Raw genomic sequence first — 23,347 nt, 5'->3', positions numbered from 1 at the left:
TTCGGGGCGCGACTGATTCGTAAGTGGTCCTACACACCCGCTGCATAGCTGTCCGAGCAGAAAACAGAGAGCCTGCTCTGCTGGATGCAAGATGTTTCAGATGCAAGTGCACAACGGGTGGCCTTTGAGCCTTGCAGCACATTGTGCGAGGCGCTTTAAGCCGTGTCTCAATTTAAGCTCCGTACGTCCCCTGTCCTCAGACTTCTCGCCTGAATTGGCCTCAGAAACCCGCTTCCGGGCTTGTCCATTGCCCGTGATAGAACCACCATTATTGGTGACCAAGACGCCTGCATCACACAGCCGTCATCCCGTTGGGCGCCTGCCAGGCAGGATGAAGCAACCGAGCTGCCAACCTGGCGTGCAGTGACGCCCAGCCAAGGCAAAGCACACAGACGGGCCCTTCCGCAATTAAGGTGTCTTTTGCTTAGTGCTGCGGCTACAGCCTGCCAGGTCCAGATTGACTCGACATTACTCGGGAGAATGACACTCTGTCCACCAAGTCATGTCGTTCAGGTGAAGTTCTGGGCCCACCGATGTTCATTGATCCTCGAGCCACTCCGGCATCCAACCCCGCAAGTGGTCCACAAATCTGTCCGGGGCTCCTGTTCGGGATGTAACGCTGCATGTTGCGGGCGGAGGAGGACGTCATCTGTGTCCAGTGCTGCAGTTGAATTCCCCGCACAATTGCGCGTTCAGACGCCAACACATCGCTTTTAGGAGGTTGGTTAACATGTCCGGGATGGCTAAGCGCAGCCGAATTTCATGTGAGGCCGATCTGCTCAAACCCACCGTGTCTCTCTACGGTACCTTAAACCACTACACTACACTACGTACTCCCATCTCATGGGTGGACCTCGGATCAGGATCGCCAACCTATCAGCAGTGAAGTTAGTGGTATGCCACCTCCGTATGTTGTTTCACGCGTGGCATTCCAGCCCGGTCTACCCCTAAGATGGCTCCCGTGCTGCTGTTTGGGTCCAGCAGGAGGATTGCTTGTCCAATCCAAGGTGGCTGCGACTGGGCGCAATGCCTGATTTGTGCATGTAGTTTCTTGACTCGAACCGACCGCCAGTCAGCTCGAACAGCTGGCCATCGCGCGACACAGGCCATACACGGCGGATGTCAACAATGCGGTTTGGGGCGGTTTTTACCGCGTCCTAGCTTCTGGAACCGGTGGGGGGCTGCGTATTTGGCTCTCACCCCACCAGCAGTCTTCCACCCAAAACCAGTCCCCTATGTAATGACATGTACTTCGTGGGGAACTATTCTGTGGCGCCGGCGAACGTTGGCGCCAAATTCCCGGCAGGTGCGCCACTCAAATCAGCGGCTGAACCTACTGAACATGGGGCTCACTTGCCGCCACACTGTTTAACTGCCATTACTGCCATTACTGCCATTACTGCCATTACTGCCATTACTGCCATTACTGCCATTACTGCCATTACTGCCATTACTGCCATTACTGCCATTACTGCCATTACTGCCATTACTGCCATTACTGCCATTACTGCCATTACTGCCATTACTGCCATTACTGCCATTACTGCCATTACTGCCATTACTGCCATTACTGCCATTACTGCCATTACTGCCATTGTTTCCAGTGACTAGGTGTATTTCGAGATTCGAAATAGCTTTAAGATCCGCGAATATCGTAGTATCATATAAGTCTTTGAAGGAGTACTGTGCTGTTAGGATTGCGCGCTGTATCGTACTGTAGCTGCTATCGGTGAGGCGGAGCTCAAATGTGGTTCGATACATTCTGTTATCCTGTTATACGTGACCAAATCCGGCGATGGCCAAGGTCCCGCCGTTTTCATGAACAGTCCCACAAACCCCACACTTCAGCGTTGGGCAACCCTGGTCATCGGCAGTCAGATGGCATCCCAGGCCAGGGGCTTCAGACGCTGAGTGATCCGTCCCGGGCCCACCGAGGTCAATGGTGGTCTGGCAGTGCTGACATCATTCCCGTAACCAAGGTCAGCAACAGTCGGATCGAGGGCACCGAAAGAAGCCACGATGGGATTTGCAACACATCGTGCAACCAAGTTTTTCTTCCTGGGACTCCTGGAAATCATTCCTAATAATAACCTGAAGCGTTGCCTGATTGGCCGCTCCGGATCGACCTCGAGCATAAAATTACAAAACCACAAAAAACATGCCGGCAAAATAACCCTGAGACGACCAGATGACAAGACGAGGCGCTTGGCCGGCCAAAGCGGGAGCGCCCAGATGGCTTTAGCCCGGCTATCTGAAGCTCGCATACACCATTATCCATCATGTCAATCCCACTGGACAACCCGCTTAGCTAAGCACCAAGCCTTGGAGCAGACATTCCCTTTGGAGAACAATGAAGTGGAACAAATCGCCATTGTATGATGATACATCACGATCGCATGACATATACTACTCTTCCGCTAGCCTAGATCCGTCCGTTGTTTCTTCCTCGTTGATGGGGCATACATTCCGAGTCAAAACGATCTGTCGGTCAGGCTGCCCCGGGGTAACACTGGTTCAGAAATCGGCCGAAACCAGGAGCCATCCCTTGAAACTTCCGTCAAATCCCGTCCCGTCGTTTCCCGGGCGGCTGGCGAGACAGCTGAGTGCGTTCGGGCGCTCGCTCTTGACCTCCCTAATCCTTGGTAAATAACATTCTGAGGTATCGGAACTAGCCATTTCTATATGCGAGAGGTTGTAGAGTGGCTTCAGTTGGCTGCGTGATGTTTCTGCATGCGCGCATATGGCTACGCACAGTCAACATCTCAGCCCCGCTTATAAGAATGAGATAGCCTTTTCGAACTATGATATACAGAGGTCGGGGCCAAAAGTAAGTGCCCTCATTTGTTAGCCAAAGACCGCCAAGCTCCTGATACAGTAAGCTCGCACAGGGCCAGTGTCTAACCCTAACCTTCTCAAGCGGTGCAACTGTCACCAAACGCAACATCAGAGATACCATGATCAACAATGCAAAAGAAGCCGGATTCTGATGATTTGAAGTATTAGGACTCTACACTTACTGCGACAAGCCGCCTAGGAGGTATCAAGACTACTAATTTGTTAATCAGGTACGACGGTTATTTTGTGTGTTGAGAAGCTGCACATCCTTAAAAGCTGGGAACAGTGGGTCATATAGCACAGTACATTTGACGTTCTGTCAAGGTTCTCAGCACGGATGGTTCGAGCTCCATTTAACAGGAGAGGGCACTTACTTTTGGCCCCGACCTCTGTATGTCTTACCATACTATGGCCCCACCTACGCACCTACCACCTCACCCACGCTAAGCTTAATCTGGATTGATTCTGCCACTCCATTGCTCTCACCGCCTTCCTTTTCCATTCCGTCACCATCACCATCACACAACCTCCTCTCTATCTTACAACGCCGACAAGCGCTCTGGAACCGCCTCAATCGCGGGCACAACTGCGCACGCAGTTGCTTCCAAGTAGGGGAGGCCGTGGGAACAGGGGAGGCCGTGGAAGTAGGGGGGCCATGCCAGGGAAGGTCTAGGCGCAGTAGGAACGCAAGGCGCAGGTGCGCAGGAAGACAACAATAACGACAACGACAACGACAACGACAACGACAACGACAACGACAACGACAACGACAACGACAACGACAACGACAACGACAACGACAACGACAACGACAACGACAACGACAACGACAACAGCAACGGCAACGGCAACGGCAACGGCAACGACAACGACAACGACAACAGCAACGGCAACGGCAACGGCAACGGCAACGGCAACGGCAACGGCAACGGCAACGGCAACGGCAACGGCAACGGCAACGGCAACGGCAACGGCAACGGCAACGGCAACGGCAACGACAACGACAACGACAATGACAACGACAACAACAACGAGAGTATCGCCAGTCAAACGGCACCACAACGATCGCGACGAGGGCATGGAAGCAGGGGAGGCGCTCAGTCAGATGGACAGACAGATATACAACTGGGCCGTCAAACTATAAGAAAACAGCGCCTATTTGGGCCTTATAAGATATCAACGAATTGAAGCGAATTGAGCACTTTAACAACGTCAATTGCAATTGCAGTATTTGGTGGGCTTTTTACAGTGAAATGAGAGTCTTGCGTCAATTGTCGTATCCATCTTGATGGGCGCGCGTCAGGGTTAGGGATACGTATAAGGTAGGTGGATGTACGGGCCACTTTTGGGTGGGGCCATAGTATGGTAAGGCATTTATCAGTTCGAAAAGGCTGTCTCATAAGAATACATTGAGATCATGACTTGCTCTTTTAAGCTTGACATAAACGTTGGGAAACCCGACGATCATATATTGGTAAGGGCTGGACAAGGCTCCACTTGGCGTTCAAGAGCCTACTGTAGGGGACATAACATTCCCTCGCACCTATTCAACATGTGGTTCTTCGGAACATGAAATACAACTGATGTGAGAAAGCCAAGAAGGAGGGCTAGGTCTGCGCCGACGCCGCACCTGCTAAAGGTTTGAAAGATAAACTGATCTAGGTTGGGACGAGTTGACAACCGGACCTCGCCCAAAGTGTCTTTTCTGAGGTTGGTGTAGTCTCTCTGCACCTTCCTTCGCTACGGTAAAGCCTGCTCAAGACAAGTGATGAACCTGCCCTAAAAGATCTCGGCGTGAACATGTGGTAGCGGCGGTGACGGCAGTGCTGACGAGACCAGATGCCCGTTCAGCAGGAAGGATGCTGTTGGTATCCTGATGTGAAGATTGCGCTGCGTTTGACAATTATGATACAGTTATATACAGAGCCACTTGGCAAGAATGGAGAGGTTCTCTAATTTAGCCCTGAATGCACGTAAACCAGGCGCAGTTCGTTCCAGTGACTGGCTTGGGAGTTGCCGCTCCCAGTCGGTAACTAGATGCGAGCAAGCGCGCAGTAACCTCGAGGACAACCGTGGGTATGCTGATAGGGCAGACATTCAACAGAAACATGACCATAGCCAGTCACCGGGATGGCACCGTGTCAGACCCTCGAGTCCCGATTCGTCCCCCAACTACCTCCCCCCCGTCCCAATGAGCCTACATCTGCTCCAGCCTCTGATTACTTAGTCAAACCTGCAGATTACCACCCAAAAAAAAAAAAAAAACGTAACTCCGAGGCCTTAGAGATGGCGAGTAATCTCCCCGGAATGTCACGACTTGCTGCTCTCATCCGACGATGGCTTCTCCGTGATCCCAAACGTATTGGCCACCCACTGCGCGATTTCTTCCTCGGCGGCTGGATCGAGGTCCCCGCCGGCCGCATCCATCGAGCGTCGCGTAAGCCTCTTGAGGTCATCGACGGTAGATATGTCAAATGCCCAAGAAATACCACCAGCCATCATGATGCCGAAGCTGAAGGTGTTGAGGGTTGCCAGGTTGAGAGCCTGTAGAGCCATTCCAGGGTCTTTCTGCGGTAAGCCGTGATGAGTGATGCCATTCCCATTGGTCGGTTCGAAGAACTTGAGCTGAGATGCCAATTTGTACCGCGTCACCGCCCGCCGAGTAATGAGGATGGAAAACGCCAGGAAACCGGCGCCGCCAAAGTAGAGGCCTAGTTGTTTTAAAGACCGTGCCGAAGTGACGGGAGGATATGGCGGTCTTTCGGCCAGCCGCTGCCTTAGCAAAGTGCCCTTCTCATTAGGTGTGTTGGTAGCGGGTGCTGACGCTGGAGCGGGTGCCGGTGTTGTCGATAGGAGCTTGTTGTTATTCTCACTCGCTGGTTTGGAGCTGAACAACGACGATAGGTAGGAGAAGAGCATTGCGGCACCGGGCGAGAGGGGGAAGAAGAAGGAATGAAGACCCTCGTAGTGCAGGGACGCGTAATGTTTAGAAGCGACACAGAATAGCGTCGTCAACGTGGAAACTCGTTTTTATTTTTTTCTCTTCCTTTTTTCCTTCCCGCTCCGTGCCGTTTGCAACTGCAGTCGAGGTTGTGAAAAACCCTGAGCGTGGCTGTCACCAGAAGCTTTTGCCAAGACCTCAGATGAGTCTTGGCACGCTACAGTGGATTACAGCGATTGGGGAAGTGTCTTGGCAAGGATCCACTCACTTGCCCCGCGTCCCCGCCATCATTCCCCATTGTGCTAACCTCAAGAGTTTGCGCAACACTTATCTTGCCGGATTATGCAATTATTGCCTGGGGAAAGAGAGCCTGGTTTCTACCTCTGTAAATGTGATGCTCCATATCATCCATCTTGCTGCCCGTCTTCTACCACTGTGTCACAGTCTCAGCCCTGATGCAGCAACCGGCAAGCCTGCCAATTGGTGGGGATAGTGCCAGAAACAAACAGCACCTCTGTGGATGCTCGAGTGGTCCAGCGCAGAAAGACTCGGGTAGACTAGGCCATGGGTAAAGACAAGCGTTCCAAGGCGCCGGCGCCGCCTCCGGTTGCAAACACCGCCGCACCCTCTTGGCCGCCGTTTAAGCCACCGCTGCCCGTCGCCGACCTCATACCCGAGTCCCTCGTCCAGGACAAGGTTATCGTGTTGAGGTCCTTCTTCCCACGCTCTCTATGCAGAGACTATGTTTCCTTTCTTCGAGAGCTACCCCTCGTCACCACTCCTGGGAAGCCCAAGCGCGGCGAGGCCGTTAGGGTGAATGACCGCTATCAGATCGATGACCCTAAGTTTGCCGACCGTTTATGGTCCGAGACCGGCCTAAAAGAAACTCTCCTCGAGAGCGACGTGGTTCATCTGTGGTGCGTTGCCGCCTTTTCAAGTGCAAACAGCCATTGTGTTGACGGCATCAACTGCGACAGGGGTGGGGAAGTGGTTGGGCTCAACCCAAATATCAGAATATACCGGTACACACCCGGACAGTTCTTTGACGCCCACTGTGAGTGCACCTAACGCTGGGCCAAGCCGCCCATGCCACCGTTCGAGCGCCCCTCAACCTTCCGTCAATCAAAACCCCCTTGCTGACATTACCCTGCACCGTCAATGTAGACGACGACTCAAACAACGTGACCCTCAAGACCGAAGGAACAGCCCAACCTCTGCCAGCCCGGACAACATGGACCCTACTCCTCTACCTAACCTCCCTAGCAGAAGGCTGGTGCGTTACCCTCCCCCATTTCCCCCCCCTTGTCCCCAAAATCAACAAGTCAAGAGTTTCTAACCAAAATACTCCACTACAGCGTCGGCGGCGAAACAGTCTTCTACCCGCACGACAGGCGCTCCGCCAAGGAACAGATCGCCGTGGGTCTCGAGACGGGCATGTTGCTGCTGCACAAGCACGGCCACGACTGCATGCTGGTGAGTTCAGCTGAACTCTTCCCCTCGCCAACCCCCGGCTCCTGTCGCTGGCCAGCTGGCGCAGACACTCCATCTTCTATAAAGTCTTACAGAGCACAACCCCCCCCCCCCCCCCCCCCCCTCTTTATCGGCTCCTCCTTGACCTTCCTAAAACTAATGCCAGCCAGCACGAAGGGAGGGAGGTGACGGCCGGGGAGAAGTGGGTTATCCGGACTGATCTATGCGTGAAGAGGTGATATGCACACAACCGCCTTGCGGATGGGTGCCATGGGAGTTTCCCGGCAGGCCGCCTATATATCTACCTACCTGTCTTGCCGCCCGTAGGTTGGGCTATAATCACTCGAAGCACACTCGCGGACAATAACCAAGGTGAAGAAAAAAAAAATCCCATCGATTTCTCTACGCGATGTTGGAGGTGTGCTACGGAGGCCGACCCTCTGCGGGTCGAAGAGAGGCTTCATGATAGTTTGCTACGGTAGCAAGATGATAAGCCATTCCCAATTCCTTAAGACTTCTCGACCGTGCCCCTTCTTTCGAGACTGTTGAAACCCCCTTCCCATTCCTACTCGGCAGACGCATTCACCATACAAGACACTCACACCCGCTCACCTCTACCTCAAGCAGCACCTAACCTGGCAGCCCGCTCCACCGCCGTCTCGGCCTCCACCTCCACAATATCCTCTTCATACTCGATTTCCGAGCCTGATTCTCCCGCTTCGTCATCCTTGGCGGTCGACTGTTCAGGACAAGACGCTCCACCAGCTTGTCTCGCCGCTGCACCGATATCCCAAACAGTTGGGATCAGGCATGCCACCGAGTTTGCGGAACCAAGATTCACGTCCTGAAGGGAAGAACGCTCACTGGCTGGCAGGCTAATAAAATCTAACGGAGGCCCCGAGGACACCGGCTCCATCGCGATCAGCCGCTCCCAGCTCCCGTCCGCACCTGAGGCCATGGACCCAACTGATGGCTTGCTCGCGCCCGCCAAGTCTCTAGGGGTGGGCTTCCTTGTCTTGTCGGGTTTCGGCTGGGAGGTGTCGGTGATCGCTTTTTGCTTCAGGGTCTGAGCGCGATGTTTGGCGGGGCCGAGGAAGGGCGAGGTACCATATTCCGCATCGATGGCTCTGTCCGTTTCTGGAGCCGCTTGTACGATGCGGACCGGACTCGATGTCAACAAGTCAGGGACAACAGGAAAAGTGTTTTTCTCATCCGGCGCATCATCTCGAACCGACTGCGGAGAGGAAGTTTCCTGGGCGCTTCGGGCTATATCTCTAAGAGAGACAATATCCGAGCCTAGCGAGTCGTCATTCCCTTCTTCCACTGCAGCAATATCCAGCCTGAGAAGATCTCCCAAGTTGCCCGAGCCGTCCTCGCTTGAAATCGTCTTATCAGGAGTCTGCGGCCCCCGATCCGAATCCGATGGCAACCCCAGTTCGGAACCTCCTGATAGATCAGACACTGGCACACCATCGTTGGAATCAGGGCCGCCATCATCCTCGTCTTCGGCGAGGTGGAAGAGATGTAGAATCTCTCCACGGTGAATAAACTGGCCGTCCTTCGTCTGCGTGCAGTCCATCGACGCCAAATCATTCTTACTGCGCAGACCTGCTGGACCGCGGCTCGCTTTGTGCTTTGGATTAACCGTCGCAGTGTCGAAACCGAGGTCAACCAAGATATCTCCTCTCTCATGACTAGTCGCAATCCGACCAAGCTCGTCCGGGAATAGCCAGGGAAACGTGATAAGAGGCATTGAACGAACCGTAATTCGCCTCAAACCGACCTTTCCATCGGAACGGACATGTGGTTGGCGGGTCTCGTACAGTGCAATGCGCAGCTCCTCCCAAGTCACCCTGTACATGGCGGCGACGAAAGGGCCCAAAGTGGCAAAATCCCGATCGCCCGCTGCCTTGATACACAGGTCTCGGAACTGTTTCTTGAGGCCTGCTGACTCGCGTCCGACTTTCTCCTGGACCTTGTAGTCGGTTCCGATCCGGGGTTTGGAGAGGACAAAGGCGGTCCAGACTTCGAACTCGGTTCTGATCTCAAGCTGGCCCATGATTCGGCGTATGGCAATGTCGTACTGGCTCTTGATCTTCCTCGCTTCTTTGAGCATGTCGTTACCTAGTTGATACCGCTTCAGGATGCGGTCGTCAAAAGGCAGCCTGTAGTTCTCCCTGCAATCAAATGTCTTCCCGTCGACCATGTCATAAAGCTTTCCGAGAACACTATTCGAGTGATATGACCGAGCCGGTGATTTCTCCATGAAATGGGGGTATTTACGGGGTTCCAGCCGGCTGTGCCATTTAGCAGGGACTCCCGTTTTGACGTAGTCAACCGCAGTCGAGTGTAATTCGGCGAGCTGAAGACCTGAAACTAGGGTATCAATATTATATTTAATGCAACGTCGAAGGTAAAGAAGAATGGTCCTCACATTTTCTGTGCTTGACGCCTTCAGCTTCATAGTCGGCTGTAGCTAAATGGGCATGGGCGATTAGGGGCAGCCTGTCGTTCTTCATGAACAAGACGAAAAATGAGGCCAGACTCTTTATCACCGATGCTGTGGTCTCGCTAAGTGGCGCTGGTGCACTATAGTTCATAGGAGGATTGCCCCATTCGCGCGGGATCAGCTTTGGGTCCCAAATGACGAAGAAATCATCTCCGTCCAAGTCGCCGCCGGAACACATGCTCGGCACGTCTCTATCCCCATTGCGCGGGAACAACACGACATTCTTGATATGCCGCAGTTCGGGAACATCCACGGCCTCCACCACGCGGATGTCTCCAGGGTGAAGCGAGGGGTTGCGTCCGACCATGCATATACCGGTAATGGCCTTGTACGTACTTCGATCCCTCGGGTCGGGGATTTGGAGGAATATTTGCGGCAACCGTTCTCGAGGAACTTCCGCGTAGCCTTCCGTCGTCTTCGAATGTCCCCTCAGAGTCCCTGTCTCATCCACACCGCCGAGTACAAACGCCCCACTGTTCACAATCAGTCTTGCTTTCTCTTTGAGTCCTTTGATTGACCAAGACCTCCAAAGCTGGAGAATTGTCTGCACGAAAGGCTCCTTTGAATCCATGAAACCGTTCACGACCATCCTTGCAATCGTGGTTGTAGTCATATTCTCGTCCACATAGCAGTTGAGGAGCTCAATAGCCTTGTTCTTGTCTGCCATGGCAGCGTCGTAACTGGCGAGTTGTTCTTTCATCATGTCGGTAAAAACGTCGTCTGGTATCCCCAAGCATGAGAGTACGGTTATGGTCTGTCGATTCAATGTTGCGCAAGCGAACTGAGAGCACCTGATGATCTCTAAGCCGTTGTATTCGGCATGGAACTTCTCCTGGGACCGCCGGATGTGGACCTCGGTACCCTTGGCTTCTGGCCAGGTCACCAAGACACCTTTGCAGCCACCCATCCGAAACTGGAATGCCGAGGGAGCAGAGTGTAGACCCCAGGCATCAGACACAAGCTGGCTCAACATCGGTGAGATCTTGCCAACGCCGTCCGTGAAGCAGTACTCACCCTTCTCCACGTCGGGTATCTTCACGATCTTCGGAGACGAGATACAGTTCAAGAGGCGGGTGGATGAGAAGCACTGCCCGAGTCGAGCAGCAAGTTTGGCAACCACAGAAATATGATTAAAGTTCCCCATCCATCGACAGATCGAGTCGCAGGTAACGGCATTCTCATCACCCTCGTCAGGTTGACAGAAAAAGAAAGCACCGTGCTCCCGAATCTGGGAATTCCCGAAGGCGAGAAATCTCCAGTGCCACTTTCCCATGCGAATCCCATGAAGCATGATTCGGTATATCCGGGTAAAGAGTTCGTCGTGTCGATCAGCTTCGCCCGCCTTGATACGACCTTCCAGCAGCTCATCGGTGAATTGGACTCGGAGGAAGAGTTCCTGGACCTGATTGTAACGGCGGACGACGCGGTTGGTGGCCTCCACTGTTGGCGTGTTGAAGTAGATATTAGTGGGTGTGACAGTTACCTTGCGAACTAAAGCACAATACTCCGGTATGTGGAGAGTGGTCGGGTAGTATGTCAGCGCCGCTTGGTTTTCAAATAAGGCCATCGGGTCGTAGATTTTCTGGCCTTGATCCGCGGCGTATTCGAGGATTAAACGTGCGCGGCTCGAATCCAAGCAGCCAGGCTTCGACAACTCGATAAGCTTCTGGAGAAACTCGCGCTCAATGTTGTACTGGCAGAGAATCCCGCGCGATATGCATACCTCCAGTTGGTACCTGACGTCGAAAGGCAGAGAAATGTGTGCCGCCCGATTGAGAAGGGCCAACTCTTCACTCCAAGAAGAGGAGCTCGCTCCTGCCGGCAGGCAGCCAGGTGATTCGGCCAGCATTGCCCAAAGATCTGGATTCCTGTCTGGAATCTTCGTGAAGTTGGCATCTAGCTTTGTCTTGATGTTCCAATCGCGCAGCTGCATCTCGATAGCTGACCAAACTTCCTCGCCGGGTTTGTCCAGATCGATCCAATACGTGGTCCATTGCCCAAAGTCGATAATGTGATGACCCTCGTCAAGGGAAACTGGCTCAGCCCGAGGGTTTTCGGCTGAAGCACGAATTTCCACAGATCGATGCCATAGCTCTTCTTCTGTCCAGAGAAGCCGTTCCGCCCAGCCCTCGCCGTTCATATCCATCTCTCGTTCCCAAGCAAGAGGAGGGTCATGGACAGCAATGAGAACAGTCGAGGAGCCTCCGTCATTGCTTAGACGGTGGATGTTCTTGATGTTCCCAAACTTGATCTCGATCCGGTGGTACTGCTGCTCATACCCAACTCGAAGGGGGAAGTGGATAACCAACCTTTTCCGCTTGAAGTCCGCAGTGAATTTTAGTCCCAACCAACTACCAAATGAACGAACCTTTCTCTTTGGCATAAACGTCGTAGGCTGGGTCAGAATACCAAAGGTGAGTTTTGCGGGGGTGAAGACCAGCAATGCTGGACAAGGGTTTCCGAGAGGTGTGGTCAACGTGCTCTCCCCCGAAGATTGTCTTGGGAACTCGATGCCAACTCTAAACGCTGTGCCACCAACAACAAGGTTGCAATATCCATTCTGGAAAAAGCTTATGTCCCTAGGTGGAGGTTCGAAGCGGACCTTGACAGCTCGGGTGCCGGCTCTTGAATAGTCGTCGAGCTCGACATACACGACACTGCCGTACTTGTCAAAGAACTGCCTGATGTCCCATGGTGTGGCATGAACTGGTACACCTCTGATAATAAGCAAGACGCTCTTTTGAGAGCTCCAACTGGGAGGAATCACCGCTGGAGGCTGCGGTTCTGTTGGTGGTCGAGGTTGTTGGACGGCGCCATCACCAGTGCCATTTCTCGGTTTCTGCCTCGGTTCCCACGTCATTGATCCAGGCCTTCCTCCGAAGCCTGGGGCTCGACCGGGCCCGCCGCTGCGTGGACCTCTGTCTCGGGCCACATTCGACTGGCTTCCCGTCCCTTCGAGTAGGAGAGATTGGTAGCTCGTAAGGGAAGATGGTAACATTGCCAAAGATTCCGGTGTCGGCTCTGGAAAGATGCCAATATTCTATCAGACCACTCAATGTGGCGCTGACTCCAGGGATCGGGTTCTCGCTCGGTCTGGCCGCACGGGATCGAGATGGGTGTGGCAGAGAGGTAGGCGTGTACCCGAGAGTCCTACCAGAAACCGAAGACGGGTCAATTGAAGGTGATCAGTGCCAGTCTAAGGACGAAAGCCGGTCTGACTCCAGAGCGTGAATTGCGCTGGGGGGACCTCGTGGAAGCAAGCGCGAAGGTGCCTTACCAGCAATATCCGAGCATAGACCAGCCGTCATCAAGGGCGATGAGGGAGCTTGCAGGTGCCTCCAGCCGCGATGCTGATGAGCATAAAATTGGTGTTGGATGACGCGGAGTTGGAGAGCCCTGGATTGCTCCAGATAGTATGAAATCTCTGGAGCTTCGTGAGTGAGATAAAGAGAATGCATGAGCGACGATATCGGGGGATGGAGAGGGGGCTCACGGTGTTCTAACTGAAGACGCTTGAGATCAGACTCAGCCAGATAACCAGAAGATTTGCATGTCAGTCGTCAGAGGAACATCCGAGGCTTCCTAGACTAATTTATTGGGAGAGTTGTGATGGGGAGTTGCAGGTTTGCTGTTTGTTTTTTGTCCCTCACGGTGCACTTGTTTGTGGTATCCACAAGAAAGGAATCGTTCTTTCCCGTCTATATCCCCAGGACAGTTCAATTGACTCGTATTACTCAGTGCCACTCTTTACGCACTGTCCTGGAAGCTTCCGGGGCAGAAATGAGCCGTTACGGATAGCTCTAGCCTTGTGTTCTATTCTCCGTAACAGGCACCATCGGATTGTTGATGCAACTCTCACTAGAGACATAAGGTTGCGATAAGATGTTGTATATAGCACCAGAGCAGCAAAAGAACCTTTCACACCAACTTAACAAAATGGAAACTTATCCTCGTTAAGGATAGGCGCAAGCAGTTAACTTCTGCATCGGTGAGGTCACTTATAAGAACCTCGCAAGGCTTTTTACCCAGCTCCCTTCTCCCGCGCTCCTGGTTACCTACCTCACATAGCCATGGGTCCTCTGGCAAACATGCCCACGACGAAAGGACGACAAAGGGTCCCAGACAACTAACAGGAAGGTGCAAGGATCGTATGGAAAACTTTTAGAGCTCTAACTTCTAATGCTGCATTCCCATTCTGGTGTCCGTTGCTCGCCGATAAATGCCCGGCTTCGCGAGTGAACCAACTTCTCTTTTCCCTTTTCTCGATGATACCTGCGGCTGGTCCAATGCAATTGTTGTATGAATATCATGCAAGAGTATGGCTGGGTTGTAGGTAAAGATCTGGCTTTGCCTCCTTTCCCTTCTTCTAACTTTTCCTGTCAAAAATCTTGCCAGGGTTCCTAGAAATGCTTCGATTAGCTAGGTTTCTCCAATAACCTCTTGGTTGGAATGGTGGGACGCACATTATCCAGTTCGGATCCAGCGCGGACTTGATGGCTTTCTGTAAACTTATGTGTTAGCCAGTGGCAATCATCTTGACGTTTCCCTGTGCAACTGACCATCACTCCCAGTGTGTCAGGTCCAACCTCCCAGAGCAGCGACTCCTTTTTGCCCCATCCAATTGAATGCTCGCCGGTGCAGGTGCCCTCCATCTCAAGCGCTCTTTTTACCATGTTCTTCACACATGCCTCAACCTTGTCTCTTTCAGCCTTATCCTGCCGGTTGTAGATGATGCTCTCGTGGAAGTTGCCGTCCCCGATGTGGCCAAGGATGCTCGCAAACAGTCCCAGATCATCCATCTCCTTTTTGCTGACCTCGATGATGTCAGCAAGTCTGCTAAATGGCACTGCAACGTCGGTGCTCCCTGAGGCAAACAAAGTTAGCCGCTGCTTGCTCGATCCACGATGCGCATTGCCCGGCTCGCCCACTTACAGACTTCCTCTCCCTCCTTCCGCAGCGCAAGCATGGACCACAGGGATTCTTTCCGGGCTGACCAGAGCAGCTTCTGCTCCCTCGCATCCTTGGCAAATTCAAAGTTGCTTCCCTTGTGCATCTTGGTGATCCTCTGCACCAAGCTAATGTTCTCCTTTACGCCAGCTTTTGTCCCGGAAAACTTGAAGAAAAGAGTTGGCATTTCCTTCCAGACCCTTGGAGCGGTTGCCCCACCCATGTTGACGACTTTCATTTGGACTTCGTCCATGATCTCCATCGCAGCCACGGGGATACCCGTCTGCATCACTTCGGCAGCAGCGGATGCAGCATCTCGGATCGAGGGGAAGGTCACAACGGCCACAGAAAACTCTTCCGGAACCACGGCGAGTTTGAGCGTCGCCTCCGTCACCAATCCCAGTGTCCCCTCGGAGCCGACGAACAAGCCGTTGAGGTTATAACCGGCCGAGGATTTGCGGGGCCGCCGTCTCGTCTTGATAATGGTTCCGTCGGCAAGGACCACTGTCAAATTGATGACCCAATCCTTCATGGTGCCGTACTTGACTGCGTTGGTGCCTGAACAGTTGGTCCCGATCATACCGCCAATTTTTGCACTCGGGCCTATAGGCCATAGTTAGTTCCCCGTGCATGTCCATGTCCTCTACCACACATGGTTAGAGAAAAGCGAAAACGAAAACGTACCAGGGTCGATGGGGAAGAAGAGCCCACTCCCCATCTTGGCCAACTGCTCGTTGAGATCCTGCCAGCCAATGCTCGGCTGCACAACCACGTCCATATCGTCCTTATTGAACTGGACGATCTTGTCCATGAAGGCGAAGTCGACGCTGATGCCCCCAAAGGGGGCCGAGAAGTTCCCCTCAAGGCTTGAACCGCCCGAGTAAGGTATGATTGGCACGCGGTATCTATGGCAAATGCGAGCAATAGTTGATACCTGCTCGGTTGAGCGCGGGTACGCCACTGCCACCGGTAGCCCTTCCGGGTTGGTTGTCGACCACTCAGAATACCCATGGGCATGGAGGTCATCGGGATCCGTGGAGATAATATCGTCGCCCCCTATCTCTTGGCGGATTTCCTCCAGTGCCTAGGGTGCGACATGCAGCGAATGCAGTTAGCCGTGGTTCCGCAGCTGTCTGAATCTGGGATGCCGCTGGGCGGGCTGTGCAGCATACCTGCTCCATCTCGCGCATGCTTGCATATCTGGGCGTCGTGAACGCGCTGTCAAGCAGCACAGTACCGGGAAAGCCCCGGTGTCGGAGCTCGGATACGCCCCATCCAAGCACGCTGGCGGTTACGGCAACGGCCAAGACTCCCGGGAGCGACCATGCGGAGGCAGTTCGAGGCTCCCGGCCATTGCCGGCAATGGCGCGCCGGAAGGATGAGGTAGAAAAGCGGTGCCGTCGGGACGCGCAGGGGTAGCTGTCCAGAGCGGCCAGGGATCGGCCGAGGGGCCTCGCCGCCCTAACAAAACGGTTGGCCGACATGCAGGAAAAAAAAAAAAAAAAAAAAAGGAAGCGCCAATTCGCTCTTTGATTTGCGAGCCAATTGCAACAACAGAACGGTTTGTGTTGCGACCGGACTATCTCCCTTCTCTTGCGCAACTACTGGGGAATTCCGACCGTGTCCCAAAGGATCATGCGGTTTCTATCTCTCCGGGCCTGTCCAGGCAGGAGAGTTTGTCTTGATCAGCTTGAGACGAGCCGTGTGATTTGAGCCGGTAATACCCACGCTTGCCGTGGCCGACACTATCAACAGGCGCGTAGAAGGACGGCAGACAGAGAAGACGAGGCTATAAGAGACCAGCCGCTACGAGAGGGGTTTTTATAGGTCTTGTCGAGGGAAGGTTACGGATATGGCGAGTCCATGGCGGGCGAGAAAACGTGTCTCGGAACCATCAATGTTGACCGTGAGAGAAGGCAGTGCCTCTTAATAATAATGTCTAACTCTTTCCCACCGGAACCCGGGATGCAGGGCAAGTGGAGAAAGCAACTGGCCCAATCAAGGGCTGTCTAAACTAGTGTAAGCCATGTCAAAAGGAAGACGGGGTTGATGTACTGAGGTCGGTCCCAGGGGGCCATGGTTGAAGAGGTGGGATCGAATCATAGGCTGAGAGAGGACCGGTGGCGGGAGAAGCAAAGTCTGGCCCGGCACACATACTGTAGTGTAAGTAAAAACGAAATGAGTAAACGGATGGATGCATCATGTGCGTAAGGCAAGGTAATTAGCGCAATCGTCTCAGATGCGGAGCGGAGAGCGGTGGAAGGCAAGGGGAGTTGAGTGGGAGGACGAAGTTCGCCAAGCAGGGACTTGGGTTTTTAGGAGAGGAACATCGCCTGTACAGTCCAGCTCGTCTCTCTGGGATACTGTGCACTGCCTTCGCTCCCACGCCCACGCCGAAGAGCCCTGTCGAAGAGAGACAGGGGTGGAAGCCGTCGGACCCAGAAATTGTCGTGCAGCTCACGTTCTGTACAAGGTATTTGAACTGAGCTTATCCCCCTGTCCCTACACTCAGTCTTTGCGCAAACGTCGAAAAGTTTGCCACAGAAGAGTCCGTTGGGAGTTGGCGGGGATAGCTGGAACCAGCCTGACGGAACGGAAACAACCTGGTTAAGGTACCGTTGCTGTACCATTAAGGACCAACTAAAAGGTGCATACTGCCTGTTTCGGTAAGTGCGCACGCTTCCCCCGCATAGGGGTACCCTCTCGATCGCCTCGGGTTTCTGCGGGGAGGGACCGACGGACGTCATCAGTCAGATTCAGACCACGCGATCATTTCGAGAATTTCTTCTGCAGTGCTACATCCTGACACATTGATTTCAAAAGCCGTCAACTAAGTGGCCGGGCGCTCAAGCGTGCCACGACCGGCCCGATCTATCTGCTTATCATCCACGCGAGGCTTTAATGGGGCCCATTTGAGCGTCGCTTGTCCGTTGGGTAACGGCGGTAACGAAGAGAGGTCCTTCACCTGAAATAGAACATTCCCCTCGAGCGGTGTGGTTTTCGACAAGGGCCGCGGAACGCGACGGGAAAGGCGGCTGTGGCCCTGCCAGAGCTGGGAACCCAAGTCCTGCTTGTAGGTCAAGAAGGAGTGGGGGACCCGGGCGTTGAGAAGTGGTCTCTCCATACCACCGACACACTGTGTCGGATTGTGTTGGCGTTGACTCAAGGACCTGGAAGGTCCCGTGGTTCCCAAGTTACTGCTCCCCAAGGGAATACGCGGACGAAGCCAGAGACGGCCCGGAAGCCGAGAATCGCTGTGCTTTTTCCATCTGCACGTCGCACACCGAGTGGCCAGCATGGGACATTAATTTTTGCGAAGGTCATGGGATCTTGGATTACGGTCAAGTTTCCATGTACGAAGGTTGCACAGGATGCAATCCCAGGTAAACACGGTCAAGCCTAAGCCTGCTTCCCCTCAGACGGCGCCGGCAGGTGGGAAGACCCAATGAGACCCCGCGCATTGGAATGGGTCTTTTAGTTTTGGTTGGGGGCCGTTTGGACCTGGAATCCCTTGTGTGGTAGAGTTCTGGACGCAGCATCTGCCGGGGTCGTGAGCAAATCCCATTGTACCGTGGAGTTACAACTTAGAATTACCATTCTCATTATCTGAGGTTGAGGGCGAGAACCTAAGTTCCTTCCCTGTCACAGTGCCCTGCACGGTATTCTAGTAAGCTGCCCCACTACAGCCTTGTTGTCCACAGTAACTTTTGGGACCCGCTGAGTCTGGAACTTGCCTGGGTAAAGGGCAGCGGCATCTTCCAAGGCATCTCCGGCCTGAGCTGCATCCAAAACCACTCAGCCGATCGGACTCGCTGAAGCTGGATACGCTGTCCCCCCACTGACCGCATCAACCAAAAAGTCCTCCGGGCTACAGATTCCACACCGACTGATGGAGAAATTGCGCTGACTCCCGCTCACACAACCATTACCGCCACCACCCACGCTGCATTTCTGCCTGAAGAAGCTGGGCACGACGTCTAAGGGGGGGGGGACCTCCATCGATGATGTTGCATCGGTTTTCGAACTGTCTCGTAGCTCACTGCCTTCCATTCACCCGCACACCACTGGCATCGCCTTCTAGGACGGACGTAGAGAAGCAGCTCAGCCTAACTGCTAAGCATCCCAGCAGTATAAGCAGCTGCAAGGGACGCCAGTCTGCAGGCCCAATGCATGAAAACTTGCCACCATCCATTCATTGCCCAAAGAAGTAGTCGATGAGCTTCACTACACACCCACCGCATTGTATGGGAAGACCCCCGCGTTTTCCTGCAGGTGACGATGATCCTCCCCTCCTGGAGGTAACCCTTACGAGTACTCGACAGTACCAAAATATTGATGATTCTAGACAACAACCCCCGTGCTTGGCCCGGCACGTTGGTACTAGTTGTCAATGCTCCTTTTATAGAGTTGGCGGTGAAATAGCTCCGGAGTCTATGTTGACCCGTCCACAAGTTGCTTGGAAGTCGATCAGGATTCAACGCAAACAAGTTGCGCCAACCGTTCAGAGGCTCAGTCTGGTAAAACTTAGCAAAACCATCACCAACAACTTTTCATCACGTCCACAGAATTCCGGGCTCATAGAGTAGCGCGTGTCGGCCTCTCTTCCGTCCCGAAACACGTTGCTGATTTGGTAAACCAGGTATCATGGGTCGCGTCTAAAACCAGCACCTCCAACCGGCACTTTCCTCCCGGTCTTCTATTACGCTTAGTGCAGACGTTCCTATCCTGACAATCGACATAACTCCCGAGGCCAGTACATGCACAGCGCACAGCCACCGGCCGTGGCGGCCAAGGTCCTACGTGTCCAATCCGCATGAGAATGCGCTCCGATCGCTCTCGCTGCGCGTCTCTGGCGCGTATCTCGTAGGGGAGATCCCGGTCCACTTCCCGCCGCAGCCATTTAACAAACGTCTGGGGGAAGCAGGCCAGGGGCGCGAATAAGCGCATCTCAGTGCTCCCCACACAGCCGGCGTCGTGGTTTCTCGCGTGAGCGGACGATTCTCGCGCCGCGCCCGTCGAGCGTCTCCGGGGATGTGCGCCATGAAATCCTTCAGAGTGCCCCGGACCTCCCATCGAGTATCCGCAAGCCTCTGTGTTTCGGTCAACGGACGCCTTGACCCGGGCTCGTCAGGCTCGGGGAACTTGAGCAGACCCGGAGGGGTGGTTCCGCCTGGGCGAGGGAGCGCATATCCACGATCGTACTCGATGCGTCGGAGCTTGCATCGCCGTCGTTCCAGCTCCCGGGACGCGGTAGCCACCCAGGCACCGGCCCACGAGTAAGGGAATATCAACGGGATGCTCTGGAGCTCGCAGCAGTGCCGGATGATAGTGGCGGTTACAATAATCCCGTTCGGGGGTCGTCGATGAGGAGATTGCTATGTGCCGTAATTGAGAGAGCCAGCCGCCGGAGACACCGGTGTCTAGCGAGTTCCAACAAGCTTGGCTTGCGCGTATTGATCCGAAAACATGGTGTCCCAAGTCGGGGCGGAGAGGGCAGAGCGGCACGCCACATCCGGCATCCACAGAGAAGGGGAAGCGGACTTGGCTGTGGTGCAGCACAAAGTCGCGAGACTCACGGCACACGTGCATCAACAGCGGGAACGCCGTCTCCACCACCATAAGCTCCCGAAGTTCGTCGGTGTGGCGTAGTTGTAGGTTCTCATACTGAGCAAGGCAGACCTCGGGCTCGTCATCGGGCACTGAGAACGGCCAGACAATGTGCCGGAGTTCGGGAGGAAGGGCATTGAAGAGCGCCAAGATGTCTGCCACGCCGGTCAGAGGTGATATTAGAGTTTACATTTTGAGTTATTTGCTCTGCGTTCATTAACTTTTTGCTTTGCTTTGATTCCGAAATACCTCGCGCCTTGCCGATCCTATTTGCCAGTGATGAGTAGAACTTTGTTGAAATCAACACGTTCACGGTTTCGCTACGCTCAGGGTTGTTCCCCCCGACTAGCTCTCTAGGCCAAGACCCCGCAGGTCAGAGCCCGGCCGCTCCCAGTCTTGCGGTTTTGCGTTCCTACAGGTAGGTAGCTGCTCAGTGCCTAGGTGCTCACCCGCATTAGGTCCATCCAACAAGCGGTGACTGAATAACTGAACGCGGGTTTTTTGAAGTCCTATCTTTTTCCGCCTCCCCGAGAAAGAAAGAAGGCGATAGGCAAGGGATCACGGGGGAGAAAGCAACCCGAGGGCGTGGGGGGCGCTTCCCGTTCTTCACCGGGACCCACAGTATCGTTCACATCAACAAGAGGGATACCAACGCCCGAGGCGTGGCGGGCGGCGTCTGCATTGTGAGTGACTGAAACTTGGGCGTGGTGGCTTGAGGATCCTCGTCAATAAGTGGTGCTGTTACGGCCTGCTTGGCTGTGACGTCTGCAATGCGTCCAATCTGTCTGAAGAGAAGAACTTAGCGGGGATAAAGCATGGGGGTTTGTCCTGTCGCTTCCGGAGGCTGAGCCCAGATGAGATGCATGAGCCGATGTGACAAAACACCTCATTCACCGCTCCCAGGGGCCTGGCCGGACAGTTCTAGACCTGACAAAAAGAAAATAGAATTAAATAAAACAAAATAAAAAGAAAGAAAAGAAAAGAGAAAGAAACAAGGAAAGGAAGTATCCTTGAAGTATTTATAGAAAGGTGCACGTCACAGCGAGCAAAAGAAAATCAAGTCTCATGTGGAAGGGCAGTCCAGTATTGGAACGGGCCGAATCCAGACCCAGGTATACCAGTTAGCAAAAGGCTCATTTCTTCCGAGCCTAAACTAAAGTGACATCCGGTACTCCATCCTCCAGCATGCTTTTTTGTGAAAGATCAGCAACCCAAATGCCCTGCCCAAATCCGTAATAACCCGCTTAGTGACCAGCAAGAGTGTGTGCCCGTCTCCGGTCACGCTCCTCAGCGATGGTGAGTTTGACACCCTTGCCCTTGGGAAGGGAGACCCAGGGCTTCTCGCTACCAATGACGAAGACGTTGGTCTCACGGGTAGTGAAGGTGTTGTCAATGGCATCCTTGAGGTGAACGATGCCGAAGCCGCCGTCGTGGCGCTCACGGTGAGTGATGACACCGACGCGGCCCATGTTACGACCACCAGTGACCATGGCGATGGCGCCAGTGTCAAACTTGATAAAGTCGGTGATCTTGCCAGTCTCAAGGTCAATCTTGACAGTGTCGTTGACCTTGATCAGGGGATCGGGGTAGCGGATGCTGCCGAGTCTATGTTAGCAAACTCAGGGAAGTTGACATACCAACCGTAGAGATCCTGCTTTGATCGTGGTCCCACAAGGGAGCTGTTCCAACGATCCAACCAAAGCTTGGTCCAACGGCTGACAGATGTCGACAGAACTTACGTTCTTGCATCATGCGTAACCAAGAATGGCACACCACCACGGCCGAGCTGGACGCGCTTGACCTTGCCGAGCTTGTACTTGGCCTCCTCGTCCTGAATGCGGTGGACGGTGAAGCGGCCCTTGGTGTCGTAGATGAGGCGGAAGTTCTCGCCAGTCTTCTCGATCGTGATAACGTCCATGAAGCCGGCGGGGTAGGTCATGTCGGTGCGGACCTTGCCGTCGACCTTGACCAGGCGCTGCATCATGATGGCCTTGGTCTCGCGGTAGTTGAGCGCATACTTGAGGCGGTTGCGGACGAAGACGATCAGCGGCATGCAGTCGCGGAGCTTGTGAGGACCGGCCGACGGGCGAGGAGCGTAGACGCCCGACAGCTTGTCGAGGAGCCAGTGCGACGGCGCGCTAAGGCGCTTCTGGTGCTTCTTCCTGTTCACCGTGTGTTAACATCGCGAAATCGATGCGTGTTGTTTGCAGAGCTGGGAAAATGCAATGCTGCACTTTCTCGTCGGATGGCATCTCGAAATCCAGTGGAAGAAATAGCCAGTCGACTTGGAAGTGGGAATTCAATGTCAAAACTACTTACGGTCCTCTACCCATCTTGGCTCGATGTTGTTGCCGATGTGCTGGTCGATGGGAAAACTGAAAGGAATATCGCGAAGTGAGGCACGGCGAAATCAATCAGAAAATTGGTTTTGTGCTATGCAAGCCCTAGCTAAATTGGTGGGGGCAGCAAGGCGGTCTGGGCGGGCAAATCTAGTGGTCTGTGCCCGGGCTCCTGGAAGTGAAGAATGGGAATTATTCCTACCTCAGGGTTAGGGCTCTCTTGACAACCCTCTCCGAAGAATAATTGTTATGGCCGGTCTATCTCTTCACAGCTGAGATTTGAGTCTGGCGACGGCGTCATATTCCTTGGCTTTGATTCACACAAAATGTTAATTTCCTATCTGTCCGGCCGTTGATGAGTCGGCAGGCCTCGAAACGTAGCACAAACGAGAGAGCGCTGATGGGAGTGTCAAGAACTGTCAGCAGCCAACTTAGAGTGCTCCTCCCAGAGATCGAGATTGCTCCCTTTCTATCTTATAAGATTTCCCTCTTACCCCATCGCGTATGTGTTTCTTTGGCACACAGCGTCCCGAAAACGCCCAGTTGTATCAATGATTGTAAAAGAAAAAAGTAAAACACGAAACCGTAACGACGGTCAACTGCCACGGCAGCTATGACAATCTCCCAAACATCAAGCACTTAAAAGTTGTCTAATTGTAGAATGCTGCGAGGCATTGCATAGGAAATCCGCAACTTGAA

The 23,347-nt window shown here is 53.8% G+C and overlaps 5 protein-coding genes across 5 annotated transcripts; 1 reads left to right on the top strand and 4 right to left on the bottom strand.

The window, feature by feature from the left end:
* Positions 1-5,145: 5,145 nt before the first annotated feature.
* MFIFM68171_02456 (uncharacterized protein) lies at positions 5,146-5,754 on the bottom strand (the record flags this gene model as incomplete). The annotated part of the gene is made up of 1 exon (XM_071057878.1): positions 5,146-5,754. The coding sequence occupies one exon, from the start codon at positions 5,752-5,754 to the stop codon at positions 5,146-5,148; it is 609 nt and encodes a 202-aa protein (XP_070913979.1).
* Positions 5,755-6,340: 586 nt separating this feature from the next.
* Positions 6,341-7,485, top strand: MFIFM68171_02455 (uncharacterized protein; the record flags this gene model as incomplete). The annotated part of the gene is made up of 5 exons (XM_071057877.1): positions 6,341-6,693; positions 6,754-6,830; positions 6,941-7,049; positions 7,132-7,249; positions 7,417-7,485. The coding sequence occupies 5 exons, from the start codon at positions 6,341-6,343 to the stop codon at positions 7,483-7,485; spliced, it is 726 nt and encodes a 241-aa protein (XP_070913978.1).
* A 380-nt stretch (positions 7,486-7,865) lies between these two features.
* Positions 7,866-12,615, bottom strand: MFIFM68171_02454 (uncharacterized protein; the record flags this gene model as incomplete). Its single annotated transcript, XM_071057876.1, has 2 exons — positions 7,866-9,616; positions 9,681-12,615. 2 exons carry the CDS (start codon positions 12,613-12,615, stop codon positions 7,866-7,868), a joined length of 4,686 nt encoding a protein of 1,561 aa, XP_070913977.1.
* Positions 12,616-14,121: 1,506 nt separating this feature from the next.
* On the bottom strand, positions 14,122-16,186 carry DLD1_2 (D-lactate ferricytochrome c oxidoreductase; the record flags this gene model as incomplete). The annotated part of the gene is made up of 6 exons (XM_071057875.1): positions 14,122-14,155; positions 14,219-14,256; positions 14,315-14,619; positions 14,688-15,305; positions 15,387-15,786; positions 15,875-16,186. The coding sequence occupies 6 exons, from the start codon at positions 16,184-16,186 to the stop codon at positions 14,122-14,124; spliced, it is 1,707 nt and encodes a 568-aa protein (XP_070913976.1).
* Positions 16,187-21,553: 5,367 nt separating this feature from the next.
* RPS4 (40S ribosomal protein eS4) lies at positions 21,554-22,642 on the bottom strand (the record flags this gene model as incomplete). Its single annotated transcript, XM_071057874.1, has 3 exons — positions 21,554-21,905; positions 22,049-22,471; positions 22,629-22,642. The coding sequence occupies 3 exons, from the start codon at positions 22,640-22,642 to the stop codon at positions 21,554-21,556; spliced, it is 789 nt and encodes a 262-aa protein (XP_070913975.1).
* Positions 22,643-23,347: the final 705 nt, after the last annotated feature.

The sequence above is a fragment of the Madurella fahalii genome (assembly GCF_045866475.1).
Source record: "Madurella fahalii IFM 68171 DNA, scaffold_1, whole genome shotgun sequence".
NCBI classification, from domain to species: domain Eukaryota; kingdom Fungi; phylum Ascomycota; class Sordariomycetes; order Sordariales; genus Madurella; species Madurella fahalii.
The sequence above is the reverse complement of the archived record's forward strand: the minus strand, read 5'-3'. Positions and strand labels throughout refer to the sequence as shown.